The 22,484-nt window shown below is 50.1% G+C and overlaps 1 protein-coding gene across 1 annotated transcript in view; it reads left to right on the top strand.

Moving 5' to 3' along the window:
• The window catches only part of sspo (SCO-spondin), a 517,250-nt gene that overhangs the window by 23,770 nt on the left and 470,996 nt on the right, over positions 1-22,484 (top strand). The window contains exons 4-9 of the mRNA XM_059646360.1: positions 325-407; positions 1,640-1,810; positions 5,834-6,078; positions 7,404-7,506; positions 19,289-19,447; positions 20,908-20,993. Coding sequence (XP_059502343.1) covers positions 325-407; positions 1,640-1,810; positions 5,834-6,078; positions 7,404-7,506; positions 19,289-19,447; positions 20,908-20,993 — 847 coding nt within the window. The remainder of the gene's footprint in view (positions 1-324; positions 408-1,639; positions 1,811-5,833; positions 6,079-7,403; positions 7,507-19,288; positions 19,448-20,907; positions 20,994-22,484) is intronic.

Below are 22,484 nucleotides of genomic sequence, written 5' to 3' on the forward strand. Positions count from 1 at the left end.
GCACCCCCATCTACCTACTAACCTCATCCCACCTCCTTGACCTGTCCATCTTCCCTGGACTGACCTATCCCCTCCCTACCTCCCCACCTATACTCTCCTCTCCACCTATCTTCTTTACTCTCCATCTTCGGTCCGCCTCCCCCTCTCTCCCTATTTATTCCAGTTCCCTCTCCCCATCCCCCTCTCTGATGAAGGGTCTAGGCCCGAAACGTCAGCTTTTGTGCTCCTGAGATGCTGCTTGGCCTGCTGTGTTCATCCAGCTCCACACTTTATTATCTAATCTAAATGTACTGATTAGATGCTGTTTGGTTTTGCTTTCCTTAGGCCAGCAGAGACAGCAACTGTGCTCTTTAACAGAACGCAACATGGATGTTGTGCAGGGTACAGTGGGTCTCAGTGCACTGAAGGTGAGTCACTCCACAATTTCTGACCCCTGACCCCCACAGTGGGTGACTGGGAAAATACCCTGCTTTCTTTCACAACTCCGCCAACCTTTACCCCACTCCAACCAGATTATCCCCAGCCTCTGGCTGTTTGAAGGGGCAGTTTGTACAGATTCAAGGGGCCATCACCATGTTCCATCCTGCTGCAGTGTACCTGTCTTTTTCTGCAGTCAAACATGATCCCTGGGTCTGCTTAAACCAAACCCACACCCCAACTCCACCGCGAACACACTGCCCAAACTCATTCCCCAACGCCACCACCCAAACCTCATTCCCCAACCCCATCCCCCAAACCCACCTCCTGAACCCCGTGCCCAACCTCATTCCCCAACCCATTCCACAAACCCACCATCCATCGCCACCCCCAACCCCATCCCCCAAACGCACCTCCTGAACCCCCTGCCCAACCTCATTCCCCAACTGTTTTCCCAACCCATTCCACAAACCCACCATCCATTGCCACTCCCAACCCCATCCCCACACCCCAACCCCATCCCCACACCCCATCCCTACCCCCCATCCCTACCCCAAACCCCATCCCCCATCTCCATCCCCTATCTGCATCCCCCATCCCCACAACCCATCCCCACCCCCAACCCCATCCCCCAACCTCATCCCCTATCCCCAACCCCATCCTCACCTGCACCCCATCCCCCATCTCCACCCCCCATCTGCACCCCCCATCTGCAACCCCATCCCCATCCCCCAACCCCATTCCCCAACCCGCCCCCAAACCCACCGTCCAACTCCATCGACAAATCCATGCCCAACCCAGCCCTCAAACCCACACCCCTGTACCCAGTCCCTGAAATCCACCACTGACCTCACTCCCTGAACTCAGCACCAAACCAAGCCCCCAAATATACCCACCTGAAACCCACTCCCTGAACTCAGCCTCAAATCCAGGCCACAAACTGTCTTACCCCTGCTCTGATAGTTAATGCAAACATTTAGGTTTTATTGTGAAAGGAGGGATGTTTGGAGAAATGTGATTGGGCTAAATAGCTAGCTGCAGCCAATGGGACCTCCATCTCTGTTGGAAAGGTCTAGAAGAAATTGGTGGGCCCTGGTACACACACATCGCCTGGGATCTCTCATCCCCAATCTTTCCCCTTCCAACTGTCTACAGTGTCATTCCCAAATCCCCTGAAAACCTGGTTGTATCATACAGCAATGTTGTGTGCTTGTTATTCCAGAAGAAAGCTTCTTGGGCCGTTGCTACACGACGTGGAATTGTCAGCAGTTTCCAGGGATCAGTAACACTTCTCTCATGGTGATGGAAGATTGCTGCAGTTCCTTGTGGGGTCACAGCTGGAGAAATGCTTCCTCGGGTTACTGCTTCTCCTGCTCCCATATCATTCTCTCAGGTCAGAACATTACTTCAGACTATTTATTTAGGAGTCCTGGGTGTCACTGGCTGGGCCCAGCATTTATTATAGATAGCACAGTGTGGAGCTGGATAAACGCAGCAGGCCGAGCAGGAAAGCTGACGTTTCGGGCCTCGACCCTACTTCAGAAAGCACTCAATACCCCATTTCCTGCTCCTCTGATGCTGCTTGGCCTGCTGTGTTCATTCAGCTCCACACCGTGTTATCTCAGATCCTCCAGCATCGGCAGTTCCTACTGTCTCTGCCCGCAGCGTTTATTGCCTGTCGTTAGTTGTCCCTTGAGAACATGGTGATGAGCTTCCTTCTTGAATCACTGCAGTCTATGTGCTGTGCGTTGATGCACAACACCCTTAGGGAGGGAATCCCAGAAGTTTGATACGATGTGGATGAAGCAACTTGTTCGATTGGTACCACATTCAAGAACAAGAAAAAGGAACAAAGGAAATTACAGCACAGGCTCAGGCCTTTCGGCCCTCCAAGCCTGCGCTCACATGCTGCCCCTCACAACTCTCTATTCCTTTAAAACTCTTGGCTTGCTGAAAGAAGACAGAGGGTGTTAGTTGATCGGACATGTTCATCCTGGAGAGCAGTTACTAGTGGTGTACCGCAAGGGTCGGTGTTGGGTCCACTGCTGTTGGTCATTTTCATAAATGACTTGGATGAGGGTGTAGAAGGATGGGTTAGTAAATTTGCAGACGACACTAAGGTTGGTGGAGTTGTGGATAGTGACGAAGGATGCTGTAGGTTGCAGAGAGACATAGATAGGCTGCAGAGCTGGGCTGAGAGGTGGCAAATGGAGTTTAATGCAGACAAGTGTGAGGTGATGCACTTTGGTAGGAGGAACTGGAAGGCAAAGTTCTGGGCTAATGGTAAGATTCTTAGTAGTGTAGATGAGCAGAGAGATCTCGGTGTCCATGTACACAGATCCTTGAAAGTTGCCACCCAGGTTGACAGGGCTGTTAAGAAGGCATACAGTGTTTTAGCTTTTATTAATAGAGGGATCGAGTTCCGGAACCAAGAGGTTATGGTGAAGCTGTACAAAACTCTGGTGCGGCTGCACTTGGAGTATTGTGTACAGTTCTGGTCACCGCATTATAAGAAGGATGTGGAAGCTTTGGAACGGGTGCAGAGGAGATTTACTAAGATGTTGCCTGGTATGGAGGGAAGGTCTTACGAGGAAAGGCTGAGGGACTTGAGGCTGTTTTCATTAGAGAGAAGAAGGTTGAGAGGTGACTTAATTGAAATATATAAAATAATCAGAGGGTTAGATAGGGTGGATAGGGAGAGCCTTTTTCCTAGGATGGTGACGGCGAGCACGAGGGGTCATAGCTTTAAATTGAGGGGTGAAAGATATAGGACAGATGTCAGAGGTAGTTTCTTTACTCAGAGAGTAGTAAGGGAATGGAACGTTTTGCCTGCAACGGTAGTAGATTCGCCAACTTTAGGTACATTTAAGTCGTCATCGGATAAGCATATGGAAGTACATGGAATAGTGTAGGTTAGATGGGCTTGAGAGCGGTATGACAGGTCAGCATAACATCGAGGGCCGAAGGGCCTGTACTGTGCTGTAATGTTCTATGTTCTATGTTCTATTCCCATCCTATTCATGTGTTTGTCAAGACACCTTTTAAAAGTCACTATAGTATCTGTTTCCAAACCGTCCCCCAGCTGAGAGCTCCGGGGACCCACCACCCTCTGTGTAAAAAAAAACCTTGCTTCTCGCACCTTAAACCCATGGATCCTGGTCACTGACTCTTCCACCCTGGGGAAAAAGCTTCTGACTATCCACTCTGTCCATGCCCTTCATAATCTTGTTGACCTCTATCAGGTTCCCCCTCAACCTCCATTGTTCCAGCTAGAACAACCGAAGTTTCTCCAACCTCTCATAGAACATAGAACATAGAACAGTACAGCACAGTACAGGCCTTTCGCCCCACAATGCTGTGCTGAGCTTTTACCCTAAACCTAAGGTCTACCTAAGGTCTACCCCTACCTCATACTATCATCCATATGCCTATCTAATAGCCACTTAAAAGCCCCTAATGAGACCAAATCCACTACCCGCTCTGGCAATGCATTCCACGCCCCAAACACTCTCTGAGTAAAAGAACCTACCTCTGATGTCTCCCTTATATCTACCTCCACTCACTTTAAAAGTACGTCCCCTTGTAACAGCTACCTCCTCCCTCAGAAATGTGTCTGGCTGTCCCCTCATAGTTAATGCCCTCCATACCAGGCAACATCCTGGTAAATCCTTTCTATACCCTCTCCAAAGCCACCACATCCTTCTGGTAGTGTGGCGGCCAGAATTGAACACAATATTCCAAATGTGGCCTAACTAAGGTTCTATAAAGCTGCAACATTACCTGCCAATTTTTAAACTCAGTGCCCTGGCCAATGAACGCAATCATGCCGTATGCCTTGTTGACTACCTTTTCCACCTGCATTGTCACTTTCAGTGATCTATGTACCTGTACACCCAGATCCCTCTGCCTATCAGTACTCATAACCATTCACTCCCTCCACCATTGACACTCAGTCGCAGCAGTGTGTACCAAGCACAAGATGCACAGGATTTTGACCCAACGGTATATTTCCAAGGCAGGCAGTGAGTAGCTCGGAGGGGAATTGCAGGAGGTGATGTTCCATGTACCTGCTGCCCTTGTCCTTCTAGAAGGAATCAATTGTGAGTTTGGATGTTATTGCTGAAGGATCTGGTTCTGGTCCAAATCTTGAACGCCGTGGAAATCCAGCACTTGCACTGCAGGGATTTTGTATTTGATTTCTGGGATTATTGTAGGAATTCCTTCTTGCTTATAAGAGGCACTTAATCCTATTATTTTTTTAAATTTGGAAGCTTCTAATTACAAATTTCAATAGGTTGGAAAGCACCAGAAGTACAAAAGACAAAATGTGCAGTTACTTGGCTGTGATGAGTTAACTGACCTCAACTAGGGTGACCCTTGATGTCCAATTCAGCTTCACTACCTCTTGCTTAGAAATTTGAACTCTGATTTTTCTTGGTGCAATGGATGGTGCAGATGGAGAGGTCAGAGGGCAAGAACAGGATTGCTTGTGTTTTTCCTCCCTACAAACAACCTGGAAATAATTGCTGCTTGGATTCTGGTGCAGGACCATCATTTGGTTAGGATATCTAAACGCCCATGGAGAAGGGGTGGCTCAGTGGTTAGCACTGCTGCCTCACACTGCCAGAGACCTGAGTTCAATTCCACCCTCGGGCAACTGTCTGTGCGGAGTTTGCACGTTCTCCTTGTGTCTGCGTGGGTTTCCTCCGGGTGCTCCGGATTCCTCCCACAGTCCAAAGAAGTGCAGGCTAGGTGGATCGGCCATGCTAAATTACCTGTAGTGTCCAGGGGTGTGTGGGTTATTGGGAGATGGGCCTGGATGGGCTGCTCCAAGGGTCAGTGTGGACTTGTTGGGCCAAATGGCCTGTTTCCAGACTGTAAGGATTCTATGATTCGATCTTTGATGAATTGCTGCAGTATATTGTGTTTATACAGAGGGCCCAGTTGAATTTCTGGTCAATGGTAATCCCCAAGATGTTGACATTGGGGGATTCAGTAAAGATAACACCATCAAATGCCAAGGGGCAGTGGCTAAATTGTCTCTTGTTAATTACCTTCAAATGATCAGTCAATGGTCTGTTTATGGCCCATTGATGGTCAGTTACAATTTGACTGGACTCTGGGAGAGGTTAAAAAATCTTCCGATGACAGAGAAAGGGAATTGGTGGTTAATGTTTCTGGGTACGTGATGAGAGAATGGATAGGGGGTGTGGCTGGGGGGTTTCTGTATTTTGGGGGAGTGGTCTAGGAGGGATTAGATTGAGGGATGTGTTTTGGGGGGGTGCAGTTTGGGAAGTGGATTTGGGAGAGATTTTGGAAGAAGTGGTCTGGGAGGGGTTTGGAGTTCGTGCATATTGATGACCTTAATAATTTCTAAAGTGCTGAAATTTCCTGTAACCCTTTGTTGTGTTGACAGATGCTCTCTCAGCCCCACTGCTCCTCAGACCACAATTGTCAGCAGGGCTGGTCAGCTCAGCAAGAGGCTATCGATTCTTTGCCACGTGCATGACATGGAGTGGCTTTCACTTCCGAACCTTCGATGGGAAACACTTCAATTTTGATGGGACCTGCACATATAACATGGCTTCCTCAGTGGATGGAACATGGGCTATTTATCTGTCCACAGCAGAATGTTCCATTAGCCGGAAACAGTGTCCGAAGGTCAGTCAGAATTACCCATTTACCTCCAAACCATTATGGCACAGTCTGCAGTATAGACAATATCCCAAACCTCCACAATATCTCATTCCCAATCTCCATCAATATCCCAATCCAGCCCAATCAATCATCCATTAACATCTGAATTCCATCCCAATCCGCATCCCAATCATTTCCTCATCAAGCAAATGCAACAAGATCTGGACAATATCCAGGCTTGGGCTGACAAGTCGGAAGTGACATTCGCGTCACACAAATATCAGGCTGTGCCCATTACTAATAAGAGAGAATCTAACCATCCCCCCTTGACATTCAATGGTGTTACCATCACTGAATCCCCCACTATCAACATCCTGGGGGTTACCATTGACCAGAAACTCAACTGGACTCACCACATAAACACAGCGGCTACAAGAGCAGGTCAGAAGCTGGGAATACCTCAGCGAGTAACTCACCTCCTGACTCCCCAAAGCCTGTCCACGATCTACAAGGCACAAGTCAGGAGTGTGATGGAACACTCTCCACTTGCCTGGATGAGTGCAGCTCCAATAACACTCAAGAAGTTTGACACCATCCAGGTAAAAGCAGCCGCTTGATTGGCCCCACATCCACAACCATTCATTCCCTCCACCCACCGACGCTCAGTAGCAGCAGTATGTACTATCGACAAGATGCACTGCAGAAATTCACCAAAGATCCTCAGACAGCACCTTCCAAACCCACGACCACTTCCATCTAGAAGGACAAGGGCAGCAGATACCTGGGAATCACCCTCTGCTAGTTCCCCTCCAAGCCCTCACCATCCTGACTTGGAAATATATCGCCGTCATTCCTTCACAATTGCTGGGTCAGAATCCTGGAATGCCCTCCCTAATGGCATTTGGGTCAACCCACACCAGGAGGACCGCAGCAGTTCAAGAAGGCAGCTCACCCCCACCTTCTGAAGGGGCAACTAGGGACACCCACAGACAGCGACATCCACATCCCACAATTGAATAGAATCAATATCCCAATGCCACTCTCATCCATATCCCAATCACATCCCCATCACTATCCTGACCCCAGTCCCATCAGTATCCCAATTCAACTCCTATCAATATCCCAAACCCATCTCCATCAATATTCATCTCCATCAATATCCCAAGGCCATAAATTTCCCAATCCAATCACCATCAATATCTCATCCTCACCAATATCCTGATCTAAATCCCCATTCCTTTGGTCTCTGTTGTAGATATCCTGTACTGCCTGGTCCCCACACTGCCTGTATGTTCCACTCTTTGCCTCGCTCCCTCTCCCTCACTCTCACTTTTCTGTTTTATTTCCAGGTGCTGAGGATAATGTTTGGTTTGGACCTGATCTTGGCTCAGAACCAAACTGTTGTGATCAATGGAGTCACCATCACTCCCAGGAAACCTTTCTATCAAAATGGTAAGTCTCTCTTTCTCCCTTTCACACAGTCTTGTTCTCTCTGTCTCTCTTCCTCTCTCTCTATCTGTCTCTCTCTCTTTTTCTCCATCTCTCTCTCCCTCTGTCTGGCTCACTCTCAGTTTCACTCCCTAGATATCGCTCTGTATCTACCTGACCCTCCTTTAGCCTCTCTCTTTCTCTAATTCTGCGAGCACAGGAGGTTAGAACACCTGGATTCCCTATGCTCAAGGCTGATCGTCCAGTTCAGCCCCATGTTCCCACTTTCTTCTCATATCCTCGGCTTAGATGGGCTTCAGATTGGTTTCACAGGTTGGCTCAACATTGAGGGCCAAAGGGCCTGTATCGCGCTGTAATGTTCTATGTTCTATCCTTTGATACATTTAGCCTGAAGAATTAGGTCTAACTGCTCTTGACAACATTCAAATATTTTCTATTCATTTGTGGGATGTGGGCCTCGCTGGCTGGGCCTAGTGTTTATTGCCCATCCCGAGTTACCCCTTGAGAAGGTGGGGGTTAGCTGCCTTCTTGAGCCCTTGCAGTCCATGTGCTGTGGATTGACCCACAATGCCGTTAGGGAGGGAATTCCAGGATTCTGACTCAGTGACAGTGAAGGAACGGCGATATATTTCCAAGTCAGGATGGTGAGTGGCTCGGAGGGGAACTTGCAGGGGGTGGTGTTCCCATGTATCTGCTGCCTTTGTCCTTCTAGATGGAAGTGGTCAGGGTAGGTACTGCCTGAGGATCTTTAGTGAATTTCTCTTGGGGGTGTCACCAGGTTGACACTTCATCCTTTAATCATTCATGGGATGAGGGCAGTTAAGAGTCGACCACATTGCTGTCTGTCTGGAGTCACATGTAGGTCAGACCAGGTAAGGATGACAGTTTCCTTCCCTAAAGGACATTAGTGAGCCAGATGGTCTTTTCTGATAATCGACACTGGATTCAAAGTCATCATTAGACTCTAAATTCCACATATTTATTGAATTCAAATTCCACCATCTGCCATGGCAGGATTCGAACCTGGGTCCCCAGAACATAATTTGGGCCTCTGTATTAACAGTCCAGCAATACTCAAGGCCATTGTCTCCCATCTTCAGGTGTGCCCGGTGCTGCTCCTGGCGTGCCCTCCTGCACTCTCCATTGAGCCAGGGTTGATCTCCTGGTTTGATGGTAATGGTTGAGTGGGGGATATGCTGGGCCATGAGATTACAGATTGTGCTGGAGCACAATTCTGCTGCTGTTGATGGCCCACAGTGCTTCATGGATGCCCAGCCTTGAGTTGCTAGATCTGTGTGAAGTCTGTCTAACACAGTGATAGTGCCACACAGCGTGATGGAGTTTATTCTCGATATGAGGGCGGGACGTCATCTCCACAAGGACTGTGCGATGGTCTCTCTTACCGATACTGTCATGGACAGATGTAACTGCAGCTGGCAGATTGGTAAGGATGAGGTCGAGTATGTTTTTCCCTCTTATTGGTTCTCTCACCACCTGCCGCAGACCCAGTCTAGCAGCTATGTCCTTTAGGACCCGACTAGCTCGATCTGTAGGACTGCTGCCCAGCCACTGTTGGTGGTGGACATTGAAACCCCCACCCAGAGTACATTTTGTGTCCTTGCCACCCTCAGTGCTTCCTGTAGGTGTTGTTCAACACGGAGGAGTACTGATTCATCATTTGAGAGAGGACAGCATATGGTAATCAGCAGGAGGTTTCCTTGCTCATGTTTAACTTGAAGCCATGAGACGTCATGGAGTCTAGAGTCAATGTTGAGGGCTTCTAGAGGAACACTCTCCTGACTGTATCCCACTGTGCCGCCACCTCTGCTGGGTCTGTCCTGCCAGTGGGACCGGGCATACCCAGGGATGGTGATGATGATGTCTGGGGCATTTTCTGTAAGGTATGATTCTGTGAGTATAACTATGTCAGGCTATTGCTTAACTAGTCTGTGAGAGAGCTCTTTCAATTTTGGCGCTAGCCCCCAGATATTAGTAGGGAGGACTTTGCAGGGTGGACAGGGCTGTGTCCACCATTGTCTTTCCTGATGCCTAGGCCAATGCCAGGTGATCTGTCCGGTTTCATTTCTTTGAGACTTTGTAGCGATTGGTACAACTGAATGGCTTGCTTGGCCATTTCAGAGGGCAACTGAGAGTCTGTGGCAGAGAATTCCATTGGCTCCTCACTCACTTGGTGAAGACGTTTCCCCTCATCCCAGTCCTATATGGCTCCCTCTGTATCCTTTGATTGTGATCCCTGCTTCTGGACTCTCCCTTCATCAGGAACAAGCATCCTATTTTTGTTGTGTTCAGTCCTAATGGGTTTTAATAGTTTTCTATGTAATTCCCCTCATTCTTTTAAACTCTAGTGAATGCAGTCCTAACCCAATCCAATCCAATCTGTCAGTGTCAATCTGTCAACGTTGCTATCCCAGTAATTGGTCTGGGAAGTATTTACTGCCCTTCCTTTGCAGCCAGAACACCTTTTGTCAGATAAGGATGTGGAGGGACAAATGTTGGGCTGGGGTGATCAAAGTCAGAAGTCACACAACACCAGGCTATGGCCCAACAGGTTCATTTGAAATCACATGCTTTTGGAATGCTGCTACCGATGCTTCGCCTGACAAATGAGCAGCGCAATATAAGCTTGTGATTTCAAATGTACCTGTTGGACTATCACCTGGTGTCATCTGACTTCTGCCTCAGACTGGGAGACCAAAACTGCACACAGTACTCTAGGTATGGTCTCACCAAGGCCCCATGTAATTGCTCCTGTACTTGAAACCTCTCACTGAGGGTCAACTTCACATTTGAGTTCTTCACTGCCTACTACTCCTGCAATGATACAGTTAGAGAATTGAGCATTGTCAGAGAGAAGATTCTGAGTGGTCTGGCAGGGATTAAAAATGTTAAGTTGCCAGATGAAGTGGATCCCAGGCTATTGATTGAGGCAAGGGAGGGAATAGCAGGGGCACTGGTAATCATCAACAATTCCTCTGTGGCTACAGGAGAGATGCCATGAGACAGATAAATGTCACACAAGAGATTTAAGTGTACAATTATGGGACTTGGGGCAGTGCACTAACATTGGCAGATGGGGAACAAAGAATTAAAAAAAGGGTGAACTTCCTGATGTCAGGCAGTGACTAGTGGGGTGCCACAGGGATCGGTGCTGGGACCCCAGCTATTCACAATATATTGTCATGATTTAGATGAGGGAACAAAATGTAATATCTCAAACTTTGTAGATGACACATATCTGGGTGCAAGGGTGCGCTGTGAGGAGGATACAGAGATGTTTCAGCATGATTTGGACAGGCTGATTGAGTGGCTAAATGCATGGCAGATACAGTATAGTGTGGATAAATATGAAGATAGTGAAAACAGGAATGCCGCTTATTATCTGAATGGTGATAGGTTGGGAAAGGGGGTGGGGTAATGAAACCTGGTTGTCATTTTTATTCCACTGCTGTTTGTCATTTTTATAAATGACCTGGATGAGGGTGTAGAAGGATGGGTTAGTAAATTTGCAGACGACACCAAGGTCGGTGGAGTTGTGGATAGTGACGAAGGATGCTGTAGGTTGCAGAGAGACATAGATAAGCTGCAGAGCTGGGCTGAGAGGTGGCAAATGGAGTTTAATGCAGACAAGTGTGAGGTGATGCACTTTGGTAGGAGGAACTGGAAGGCAAAGTACAGGGCTAATGGTAAGATTCTTAGTAGTGTAGATGAGCAGAGAGATCTCGGTGTCCATGTACACAGATCCTTGAAAGTTGCCACCCAGGTTGACAGGGCTGTTAAGAAGGCATACAGTGTTTTAGCTTTTATTAATAGAGGGATCGAGTTCCGGAACCAAGAGGTTATGGTGAAGCTGTACAAAACTCTGGTGCGGCCGCACTTGAAGTATTGTGTACAGTTCTGGTCACCACATTTAAGTCGTCATTGGACAAGCATATGGACGTACATGGAATAGAGTAGGTTAGATGGGCTTGAGATCGGTATGACAGGTCAGCACAACATCGAGGGCCGAAGGGCCTGTACTGTGCTGTAATGTTCTATGTTCTAAACCAGTCACTGAAGCCAAACAAAAAACTGAAAGAAATGCAGATATTGTAAATCAGAAACAAAAGTAGAAGCTGCTGGAAAAGCTCAGCTGGTCTGGCAATATCTATGGAGAGAAATCAGAGTTAATGTTTCCGGTCCGGTGACCCTTCCTCAGAACTCTGAAAATAAGCATGCGAGTCATTGAGGTCTAAGGTTTGCAAAAGGGCCATTCAGTCCATTGTGTATGTCCTGGTCAGAAACAGCCAGCTCTCTATTCTAATCCCATTTCCTAGCACTTGGCCCATCGCCTTGGCATTACAAGGGCACATCTCAAAATGTCTTTAATATTATTAGAGTTTCTGCCTCCACCACACTTACAGACGGTGAGTGCCTGTTTCCCACCAAATCTGGATCCAATTTGCCAAATTTCCCTGGATCCCTCAGGCCCTTGTCTTTGCTCTCAATCTCCCTTGTGGTACCTTAGCAAAAGCCTTGCTGAAGTCCAAATAGACTATGTTGAATGCATTGTCTGTACTTACACACTCATCATATCTTTGAAAACATCCAATCAAGTTGTTTAGGCATAACCCTCTCTGCATCCTCTTTACAGCTCACCCTCCCACCCAGCTTTGTGCAATCTGTTTGAGACATTACCTTTAGTTCGCTCATCTAAATCATTATTATCTATTGTGAATAGCTGGGCAGCTAGAGCAGGAACATACTAGTTACTAAGATAATAAAATGTGAGGCTGGATGAACACAGCAGGCCAAGCAGCATCTCAGGAGCACAAAAGCTGACGTTTCGGGCCTGGACCCTTCATCAGAGAGGGGGATGGGGGGAGGGAACTGGAATAAATAGGGAGAGAGGGGGAGGCGGACCGAAGATGGAGAGTAAAGAAGATAGGTGGAGAGGGTGTAGGCGGGGAGGTAGGGAGGGGATAGGTCAGTCCAGGGAAGACGGACAGGTCAAGGAGGTGGGATGAGGTTAGTAGGTAGCTGGGGGTGCGGCTTGGGGTGGGAGGAAGGGATGGGTGAGAGGAAGAACCGGTTAGGGAGGCAGAGACAGGTTGGACTGGTTTTGGGATGCAGTGGGTGGGGGGGAAGAGCTGGGCTGGTTGTGTGGTGCAGTGGGGGGAAGGGATGAACTGGGCTGGTTTAGGGATGCAGTGGGGGAAGGGGAGATTTTGAAACTGGTGAAGTCCACATTGATACCATATGGCTGCAGGGTTCCCAGGCGGAATATGAGTTGCTGTTCCTGCAACCTTCGGGTGGCATCATTGTGGCAGTGCAGGAGGCCCATGATGGACATGTCATCAAGAGAATGGGAGGGGGAGTGGAAATGGTTTGCGACTGGGAGGTGCAGTTGTTTGTTGCGAACTGAGCGGAGGTGTTCTGCAAAGCGGTCCCCAAGCCTCCGCTTGGTTTCCCCAATGTAGAGAAAGCCGCACCGGGTACAGTGGATGCAGTATATCACATTGGCAGATGTGCAGGTGAACCTCTGCTTAATGTGGAATGTCATCTTGGGGCCTGGGATGGGGGTGAGGGAGGAGGTGTGGGGACAAGTGTAGCATTTCCTGCGGTTGCAGGGGAAGGTGCCGGGTGTGGTGGGGTTGGAGGGCAGTGTGGAGCGAACAAGGGAGTCACGGAGAGAGTGGTCTCTCCGGAAAGCAGACAGGGGTGGGGATGGAAAAATGTCTTGGGTGGTGGGGTCGGATTGTAAATGGCGGAAGTGTCGGAGGATAATGCGTTGTATCCGGAGGTTGGTAGGGTGGTGTGTGAGAACGAGGGGGATCCTCTTGGGGCGGTTGTGGCGGGGGCGGGGTGTGAGGGATGTGTCGCGGGAAATGCGGGAGACGCGGTCAAGGGCGTTCTCAATCACCGTGGGGGGGAAGTTGCGGTCCTTAAAGAACTTGGACATCTGGGATGTGCGGGAGTGGAATGTCTTATTGTGGGAGCAGATGCGGCGGAGGCGGAGGAATTGGGAATAGGGGATGGAATTTTTGCAGGAGGGTGGGTGGGAGGAGGTGTATTCTAGGTAGCTGTGGGAGTCGGTGGGCTTGAAATGGACATCAGTTACAAGCTGGTTGCCTGAGATGGAGACTGAGAGGTCCAGGAAGGTGAGGGATGTGCTGGAGATGGCCCAGGTGAACTGAAGGTTGGGGTGGAAGGTGTTGGTGAAGTGGATGAACTGTTCGAGCTCCTCTGGGGAGCAAGAGGCGGCGCCGATACAGTCATCAATGTACCGGAGGAAGAGGTGGGGTTTGGGGCCTGTGTAGGTGCGGAAGATGGACTGTTCCACGTAACCTACAAAGAGGCAGGCATAGCTGGGGCCCATGCGGGTGCCCATGGCCACCCCCTTAGTCTGTAGGAAGTGGGAGGAGTCAAAAGAGAAGTTGTTGAGTGTGAGGACGAGTTCCGCTAGGCGGATGAGAGTGTCGGTGGAGGGGGCCTGGTCGGGCCTGCGGGACAGGAAGAAGCGGAGGGCCTTGAGGCCATCTCCATGCGGAATGCAGGTGTACAGGGACTGGACGTCCATGGTGAATATGAGGTGTTGGGGGCCAGGGAATTGGAAGTCCTGGAGGAGGTGGAGGGCGTGGGTGGTGTCACGGACATAGGTAGGGAGTTCCTGGACCAAAGGGGAGAAAATGGAGTCCAGATAGGTGGAGATGAGTTCGGTGGGGCAGGAACAGGCTGAGACGATGGGTCGACCAGGGCAGGCAGGTTTGTGGATTTTGGGAAGGAGATAGAAACGGGCCGTGCGGGGTTGGGGAACAATGAGGTTGGAGGCTGTGGGTGGGAGGTCCCCTGAGGTGATGAGGTCATGAATGGTGTTGGAGATGATGGTTTGGTGCTCGGGTGTGGGGTCATCATCGAGAGGGCGGTAGTAGGTGGTGTCGGAGAGTTGGCGTCTGGCCTCGGCGATGTAGAGGTCAGTGCGCCAAACTACCACTGCGCCACCCTTTTACTGGACACCAAAAATCGTAAGTACAACCAACTCACTGGCCCCTGCCACCCACAAGAGGATTCCTGCGCCTCCCAAATCCCGACTCTGTCCCTGCCCCTCCCCCACAATGCACCCGCCGCCATTGACCATGAGGACACGGCCGGAGACCCCACCGATGACGTCACATCGGCCTCCGCCGGCCACAGAACTTCCGGAACCGCTGCTGCACTCACCACCTCCACGTCCAGGTACTACAGCCCACACACCACCCTCACCGCAGCTGCTGCCGCCCACCCCGATCCTCCCACCGCCGACGGAACCCCGCCCACGGTCGACGCCGACGGAACCCCGCCCACGGTCGACGCCGACGGAACCCCGCCCACGGCCGACGACATCGCTCCGCCCACAACCTCCACAGCCTGCAACCCCAGAGGAGACAGCCACCCTGAGCCCTGCCGAATCTTCACCATCCCCTCAGACCTCCCACTGACTGAGGACGAACGGTCAGTCCTTAGCAAGGGGCTCACCTTTGTCCCCCTACAACCACACATCAACAAATACCAGTCACGGTCGGACATAGAGCAGTTTTTCCGCTGCCTTCGCCTCCACGCCTACTTCTTCAACCGGGAACCTAACCCTCCCTCCACTGACCCCTTCACCCTCTTCCAACACAAGTCCTCCTCCTGGACACCACCCCCAGGCCTCCTACCCTCCCTCGACCTCTTCATCTCCAACTGCCGTCGAGACATTAACCGCCTCAACCTCTCCACCCCTCTCACCCACTCCAACCTCTCCCCCGCAGAACGGGCAGCCCTCCGCTCCCTCCGCTCCAACCCCAACCTCACCATCAAACCCGCAGACAAGGGTGGCGCAGTGGTAGTATGGCGTACTGACCTCTACATCGCCGAGGCCAGACGCCAACTCTCCGACACCACCTCCTACCGCCTCCTCGATCATGACCCCACACCCGAGCACCAAACCATCATCTCCAACACTATTCATGACCTCATCACCTCAGGGGACCTCCCACCCACAGCCTCCAACCTCATTGTTCCCCAACCCCGCACGGCCCGTTTCTATCTCCTTCCCAAAATCCACAAACCTGCCTGCCCTGGTCGACCCATCGTCTCAGCCTGCTCCTGCCCCACCGAACTCATCTCCACCTATCTGGACTCCATTTTCTCCCCTTTGGTCCAGGAACTCCCCACCTATGTCCGTGACACCACCCACGCCCTCCACCTCCTCCAGGACTTCCAATTCCCTGGCCCCCAACACCTCATATTCACCATGGACGTCCAGTCCCTGTACACCTGCATTCCGCATGGAGATGGCCTCAAGGCCCTCCGCTTCTTCCTGTCCCGCAGGCCCGACCAGGCCCCCTCCACCGACACTCTCATCCGCCTAGCGGAACTCGTCCTCACACTCAACAACTTCTCTTTTGACTCCTCCCACTTCCTACAGACTAAGGGGGTGGCCATGGGCACCCGCATGGGCCCCAGCTATGCCTGCCTCTTTGTAGGTTACGTGGAACAGTCCATCTTCCGCACCTACACAGGCCCCAAACCCCACCTCTTCCTCCGGTACATTGATGACTGTATCGGCGCCGCCTCTTGCTCCCCAGAGGAGCTCGAACAGTTCATCCGCTTCACCAACACCTTCCACCCCAACCTTCAGTTCACCTGGGCCATCTCCAGCACATCCCTCACCTTCCTGGACCTCTCAGTCTCCATCTCAGGCAACCAGCTTGTAACTGATGTGCATTTCAAGCCCACCGACTCCCACAGCTACCTAGAATACACCTCCTCCCACCCACCCTCCTGCAAAAATTCCATCCCCTATTCCCAATTCCTCCGCCTCCGCCGCATCTGCTCCCACGATAAGACATTCCACTCCCGCACATCCCAGATGTCCAAGTTCTTTAAGGACCGCAACTTCCCCCCCACGGTGATTGAGAACGCCCTTGACCGCGTCTCCCGCATTTCCCGCGACACATCCCTCACACCCCGCCCCCGCCACAACCGCCCCAAGAGGATCCCCCTCGTTCTCACACACCACCCTACCAACCTCCGGATACAACGCATTATCCTCCGACACTTCCGCCATTTACAATCCGACCCCACCACCCAAGACATTTTTCCATCCCCACCCCTGTCTGCTTTCCGGAGAGACCACTCTCTCCGTGACTCCCTTGTTCGCTCCACACTGCCCTCCAACCCCACCACACCCGGCACCTTCCCCTGCAACCGCAGGAAATGCTACACTTGTCCCCACACCTCCTCCCTCACCCCCATCCCAGGCCCCAAGATGACATTCCACATTAAGCAGAGGTTCACCTGCACATCTGCCAATGTGATATACTGCATCCACTGTACCCGGTGCGGCTTTCTCTACATTGGGGAAACCAAGCGGAGGCTTGGGGACCACTTTGCAGAACACCTCCGCTCAGTTCGCAACAAACAACTGCACCTCCCAGTCGCAAACCATTTCCACTCCCCCTCCCATTCTCTTGATGACATGTCCATCATGGGCCTCCTGCACTGCCACAATGATGCCACCCGAAGGTTGCAGGAACAGCAACTCATATTCCGCCTGGGAACCCTGCAGCCATATGGTATCAATGTGGACTTCACCAGTTTCAAAATCTCCCCTTCCCCCACTGCATCCCTAAACCAGCCCAGTTCATCCCCTCCCCCCACTGCACCACACAACCAGCCCAGCTCTTCCCCCCCACCCACTGCATCCCAAAACCAGTCCAACCTGTCTCTGCCTCCCTAACCGGTTCTTCCTCTCACCCATCCCTTCCTCCCACCCCAAGCCGCACCCCCAGCTACCTACTAACCTCATCCCACCTCCTTGACCTGTCCGTCTTCCCTGGACTGACCTATCCCCTCCCTACCTCCCCACCTACACCCTCTCCACCTATCTTCTTTACTCTCCATCTTCGGTCCGCCTCCCCCTCTCTCCCTATTTATTCCAGTTCCCTCCCCCCATCCCCCTCTCTGATGAAGGGTCCAGGCCCGAAACGTCAGCTTTTGTGCTCCTGAGATGCTGCTTGGCCTGCTGTGTTCATCCAGCCTCACATTTTATTATCTTGGAATCTCCAGCATCTGCAGTTCCCATTATCTCACATACTAGTTACTCACTGCTCCATAGAAAAAGACCTGTTTATTCCTACAGTTTGTTTCCAATCCACTCAGTCTTCTATCTGTCTCAATTCGTTACTCCCAATCCCATAACTTTCTATGTTTGTCCCTTCTGTGGCATTATCTCAAAAGCCTCTGGAAATCCAAGTGAACCACATCTACTGGCTCCTCTGAAGAATTCTACAAGTTACATCCCAAAGAATTCCAGTCAATTTGTGAGCCATGATTTTCTTTCCGTAAATCCATTTTGACTCTGTCTGAATCTGCCACTAATTTCCAAATACTCAGTTATTAAATTGTTTAGAATGAACTCGAGCATTTTCCCCGTTGCTGACCTTGCATTGACTGGTCCATAATTCCCTCTTTTCTCTCTGATTCCCTTCGTTATGTCATGATGTGGAGGTGCTGGTGTTGGACTGGGTTTGTCAAAGTCAGAAATTGCACGTTACCAGGTTGCAGTCTTTATTTGAAATCACAAGCTTTTGGAGTGCAGCCCCTTTATTATCTGACAAACATCTGCTTGTGTTATCACTGTGACCTCTGGTGATTCACTTGGTTTAGCCATTTTCCTGGATTACTGCACACAGCCTTGAAAAATACCAGGAATCTGTTCCTGGAACTGTTCACCACGTTAGCCTCACTCAGATTTTCTGTGATTACAGGTAGGGCTTTCACTTTCACTGCTGCAAAATCATTCCCCAGGAGTAACACCGCACCATCCAACACCTTTGAAATCCCCCACCCAGAGTGCATTTTATGTCTTTGGCCACCCTCGGTGCTTCCTCGAAATGTTGTACAACATGATAGAGCGAGTACTGATTCATCAGCTGAGGGAAGCGGGGACGTGATTTCCTTGCCCATGCTCAACTTGAAGCTGAGAGGCTTCATTGATTGATATTAAACCATTCGAGATTCCTTTTCAGCCCAAGCTGCTTTGTAAACTATTGAACCAACCGCTCCTTTGTTTCATGGAATGTTGTTTCTAATAGGAATGGAGAGTTATTCCTTTCTCCTTCCGCCTGTGTTATGAGACATCTTGTTGCTTGGGATCAACCCAATTTTGTTCCTCTCTGGTGCCCTTATATTTTTCTAAAACATTGAAGTATTTTCCTCATGGTATTTTTAAAAAGGGCCTCATTTAAATAAATAGAAATAATGTTTTCAAATACCTATTACTACTCTCAGAATTTAAAAACAAACAAATTAAGTCCTTCCCTCTCAATCCACACAATAAAGAAAGGACAAATCGCATATAAAGTGATAAATCGTTCCACCCACTTTACAGCCTGAGTCTAAGCAATGGGAATAAATATCATCTCTCTCTCTCTGTGCGTTTCCAGGTGTCAACCTGTCCCATTGTCCACCTTTCTCTCTCTACTTGCCTTTCACTCTGTCACTGTTTCTCTCAATCTCCTCATCCCTCTGTATGCCTTTCTCTACCTCTGTCATGCTCTTTCACATTCTCTTCATTGCTCGCTCTCTTTCTTTGCACTCTGTCACTGCCTCGCGCTCTCTCTCTCTCTCACTCTGTCCCACTGTCTCTTACTGTCACTGTCTCTGACACTCTGTTTCTCTCTGTCACTCTCCAAGTCTTTCAGTCTATCTGTCTCTCCATTTCACTTTGTACATTTTATGAATGCTGTCCTCACTGTCTCAGGAATAAGTGTCCGTTGGATTGGTGATTTTATCTTCGTGGAGAGTGGACTTGGAGTTCGTTTGAAGTTTGATGGTGACAAAATAGTTTCTGTGACAGTGAGCGCGGAACTGAAGTCTTCGACTCAGGGTCTGTGTGGAGTTTACAACGACTTGGTACATGGTAAGGGACAGACTGAGGGGCCATGTCCCCAAACAGGGGAATGAGGGGTTTGAGGGGAGTGAGGGGTGTGAGGGGAATGAGGGGTTTGAGGAGAGTGAGGGGTGTGAGGAGAGTGAGGCCCTGATTCTGCACAGCTCCCCTCCCCCCAGGGAGTGTCCTGCTCCAGTTCCCTCTTCCTGGGGGTCCATGCGGTTATAGTGAGCGCCATGTTTGCTGTGTGCAGCTAAAATGTTTGATGAGAAAATGATGATGTGATGTCTCCAGCCTCTTTTCGAGTCAGTAATCAGGAGATGGTTACAGTCTCACAGACCAGAGTATCTGCTAGTGGGCAGCGGGGAGGAGGGGCAGCGGGGAGCAGTGTCCTTCTACCCACTCATGGTCCCATCTCCTGAAGGGGCAGGGGGTTAGAGACCACCAGAACAGCCCCTTCCTGCCCCTCTCACACAGGGCCCACAGCGTCTCCCGGCAGCAATCTTTATAACTCGAGGGCTGGAGTATTGGGATGCAGATGTTTTGCTGCAGTTATACAAAACCCCATTTAGGCCCCACTTAGAGTACTGTGGACAGATCTGGGCAACTCACCTTCGGAAGGATATATTGGCCTCAGAGAGAGTACAATGTAGGTTTGCAAGAATAATACCTAGACTTCAGGGGTTATGATGAGAGATTAAATCTATTCGGCCTATTTTCTCTAGAAGTTAGAAGGCTAAGAGGCGATCGGATTATTAGCTGGAAAAGCTGGTGTAGATGAAGATAAACTGTTTCGATTGGTTGGGGATTGTAGAACAAAGGGTATAGTCTGAGAGTTAGGGCCGGGCTGTTCACAGAATCCTGCAGTGCAGATAGAGGCCAATCAGCCCATCCATTCCACATCAACCATCTGAACACATGCCATCCAGACCTATCTCCATGACACTGCATTTTCCGTGGCTAACCCACCTAGCCTGCAGATCCCTGAACACTAGGGACAATTTAGCTTGGCCAATCCAACCTGCGCACCTTTGGGCTGTGGGAGGAAGCTGGAGCACCCGGAGGGTACATGGGAGAATGTGTAAACACCACACATTCATTCGCCCAAGGCTGGGATTGATCCTGGGTCCCTGACGCAGCACTAAGTACTTAAACCACTGTGCTGCTCTTAGGAGTGACGTTAGGAAACACTCCTACACACAAGGGTAGGAGGGGTTTGGGACTCTCGTCCACAAACAGCATAGGATTATTTTGGATTAGTTGTTAATTTTAAATCCAAGATCGATTTTTTTTTGTTAAACGAAGGTATGAAAGAATATGGGCCAACGGCATGTTTGTGGAGTTCGGCCACAGATCAGCCATGATCTCGATGAATGTTAGAACAGGCTCGAGGAGCTGAATGGCCTACTCCTGGTTCTGTGTCCCTATGTCTGTATTATATAGGGTGAGATGAATGTTGTTTTGGTGATGTCTCTCTTTTTACTTCACAGATGATTTCACCACCATCACTGGCTCTATTACACAGATCTCTGCTGCTTTTGGTAATTCCTGGCGTGTTTCTCTGCCTGAAGCTGAGGTAAAAGATCTGTTACTGACTGACCCTGGGCACACAGCAACCGCCCAGTCACCACAAGTGGCAGTTTGAGGGGTGGGGAAGCCGGGTGTCGGGGTCAGGGGATTGAGGTGTCAGAGTGGGAGGTCAGCAGTCAGGGCTGTGACAGGGTCATACAGCATGGAAGCTGACCCTTTGATCCAACCAGTCCACACTGCTATTGCTCCCAAATGAAACGAGTCTCACTCACCTGCACTTGGCCCATATCCCTCCAAACATCTCTTATCCAGGCACCTCTCCAAAAATCTTCCAAAAATTGTATCGGTGCCTGCATCTGCCACATCCTGCCCCTCCTCCTGTGACCCTACCCCTGGTTCTAGAGTCCCAGCCCAGGGACAAACATCCTCTCCCCATCCACCCTGCCACCACAACCCCGGAGAATTTTATAATGTTACAATGTGATCAGTTCTCACTCTCTGAAACTCTGGGAAATACTGGCCCACTTCGCTCAATCCCTCCACATTAAACAACCCCCCTGTCCCAGGGACTAATGTGGTGACCCTCCTTCACACTCTCTCAATGGGAGATAAGGAGACCAGAACTGTACGCACACTCCTGAGGAGCTCTCACCCACGTGCTGTACGTTTCTCCTGGACTCCAACGCCTGGCAATGACACCTTTGACCTTCCGAGCTGGTTACTGGCTCTGATTGGTCATGTTGACTGGGTCATGGACACCAGCCCTTCCCATGTTAGAAATCTGCTGCCTCTCTGTATCAGTACCACAGCCTATAACTTCCCATTTATTTACACTCGCGTCCATTCCCTCAGACTTGCCCAATCCCCTTGTACTCACAAAATCCTAAAACCCCTACAGTGTAACGAGAGGCCACTCAGCCCACTGAGTGTGTGCCAACTCTCTGAGCAACATCCCACTTGTGCTGAGCTTTGCTGTACCCCACTAGTAACAGCCTGCCATCAGAGAATGGCCTGTTTATTCCTGCTCCCCGCTTTCTGTCTCGTAGAATCCAAGAATTCCAAAGTTATTACCCTTCGCTGGGATAGACCACTGGAAATGAAAATCCACTCTCCACAGAGTCAGCAAAATATCAAAAGATTTAAAAAGTACGATAAATTCTCCAGATTTCCCTGTCAGACACACCCATTGGTTATCCAGTGCCCGTCCAGAATGACTACTTATTACAAATAAATAACTTCTAGCTGTATCTAAACAATTATTAACCATCACTGTGTAACCCCACAAATTACAACTCTCAGCCCTTCCTGGCCCCCACTAAACACACACACACACACTCACTCACACACACACTCAATTCACACACACACACACACACACACACGCACGCACGCACGCACGCACGCACGCACGCGCGCGCGCGCGCACACACACACACACACACACACAGTCTCACGCACACATACACACTCTCACACACACACAGTCACACACACACATACACACTCTCACACACACACAGTCACACACACACACACT

The sequence above is a fragment of the Stegostoma tigrinum genome, chromosome 5 (assembly GCF_030684315.1).
Source record: "Stegostoma tigrinum isolate sSteTig4 chromosome 5, sSteTig4.hap1, whole genome shotgun sequence".
Taxonomy (NCBI): Eukaryota; Metazoa; Chordata; class Chondrichthyes; order Orectolobiformes; family Stegostomatidae; genus Stegostoma; species Stegostoma tigrinum.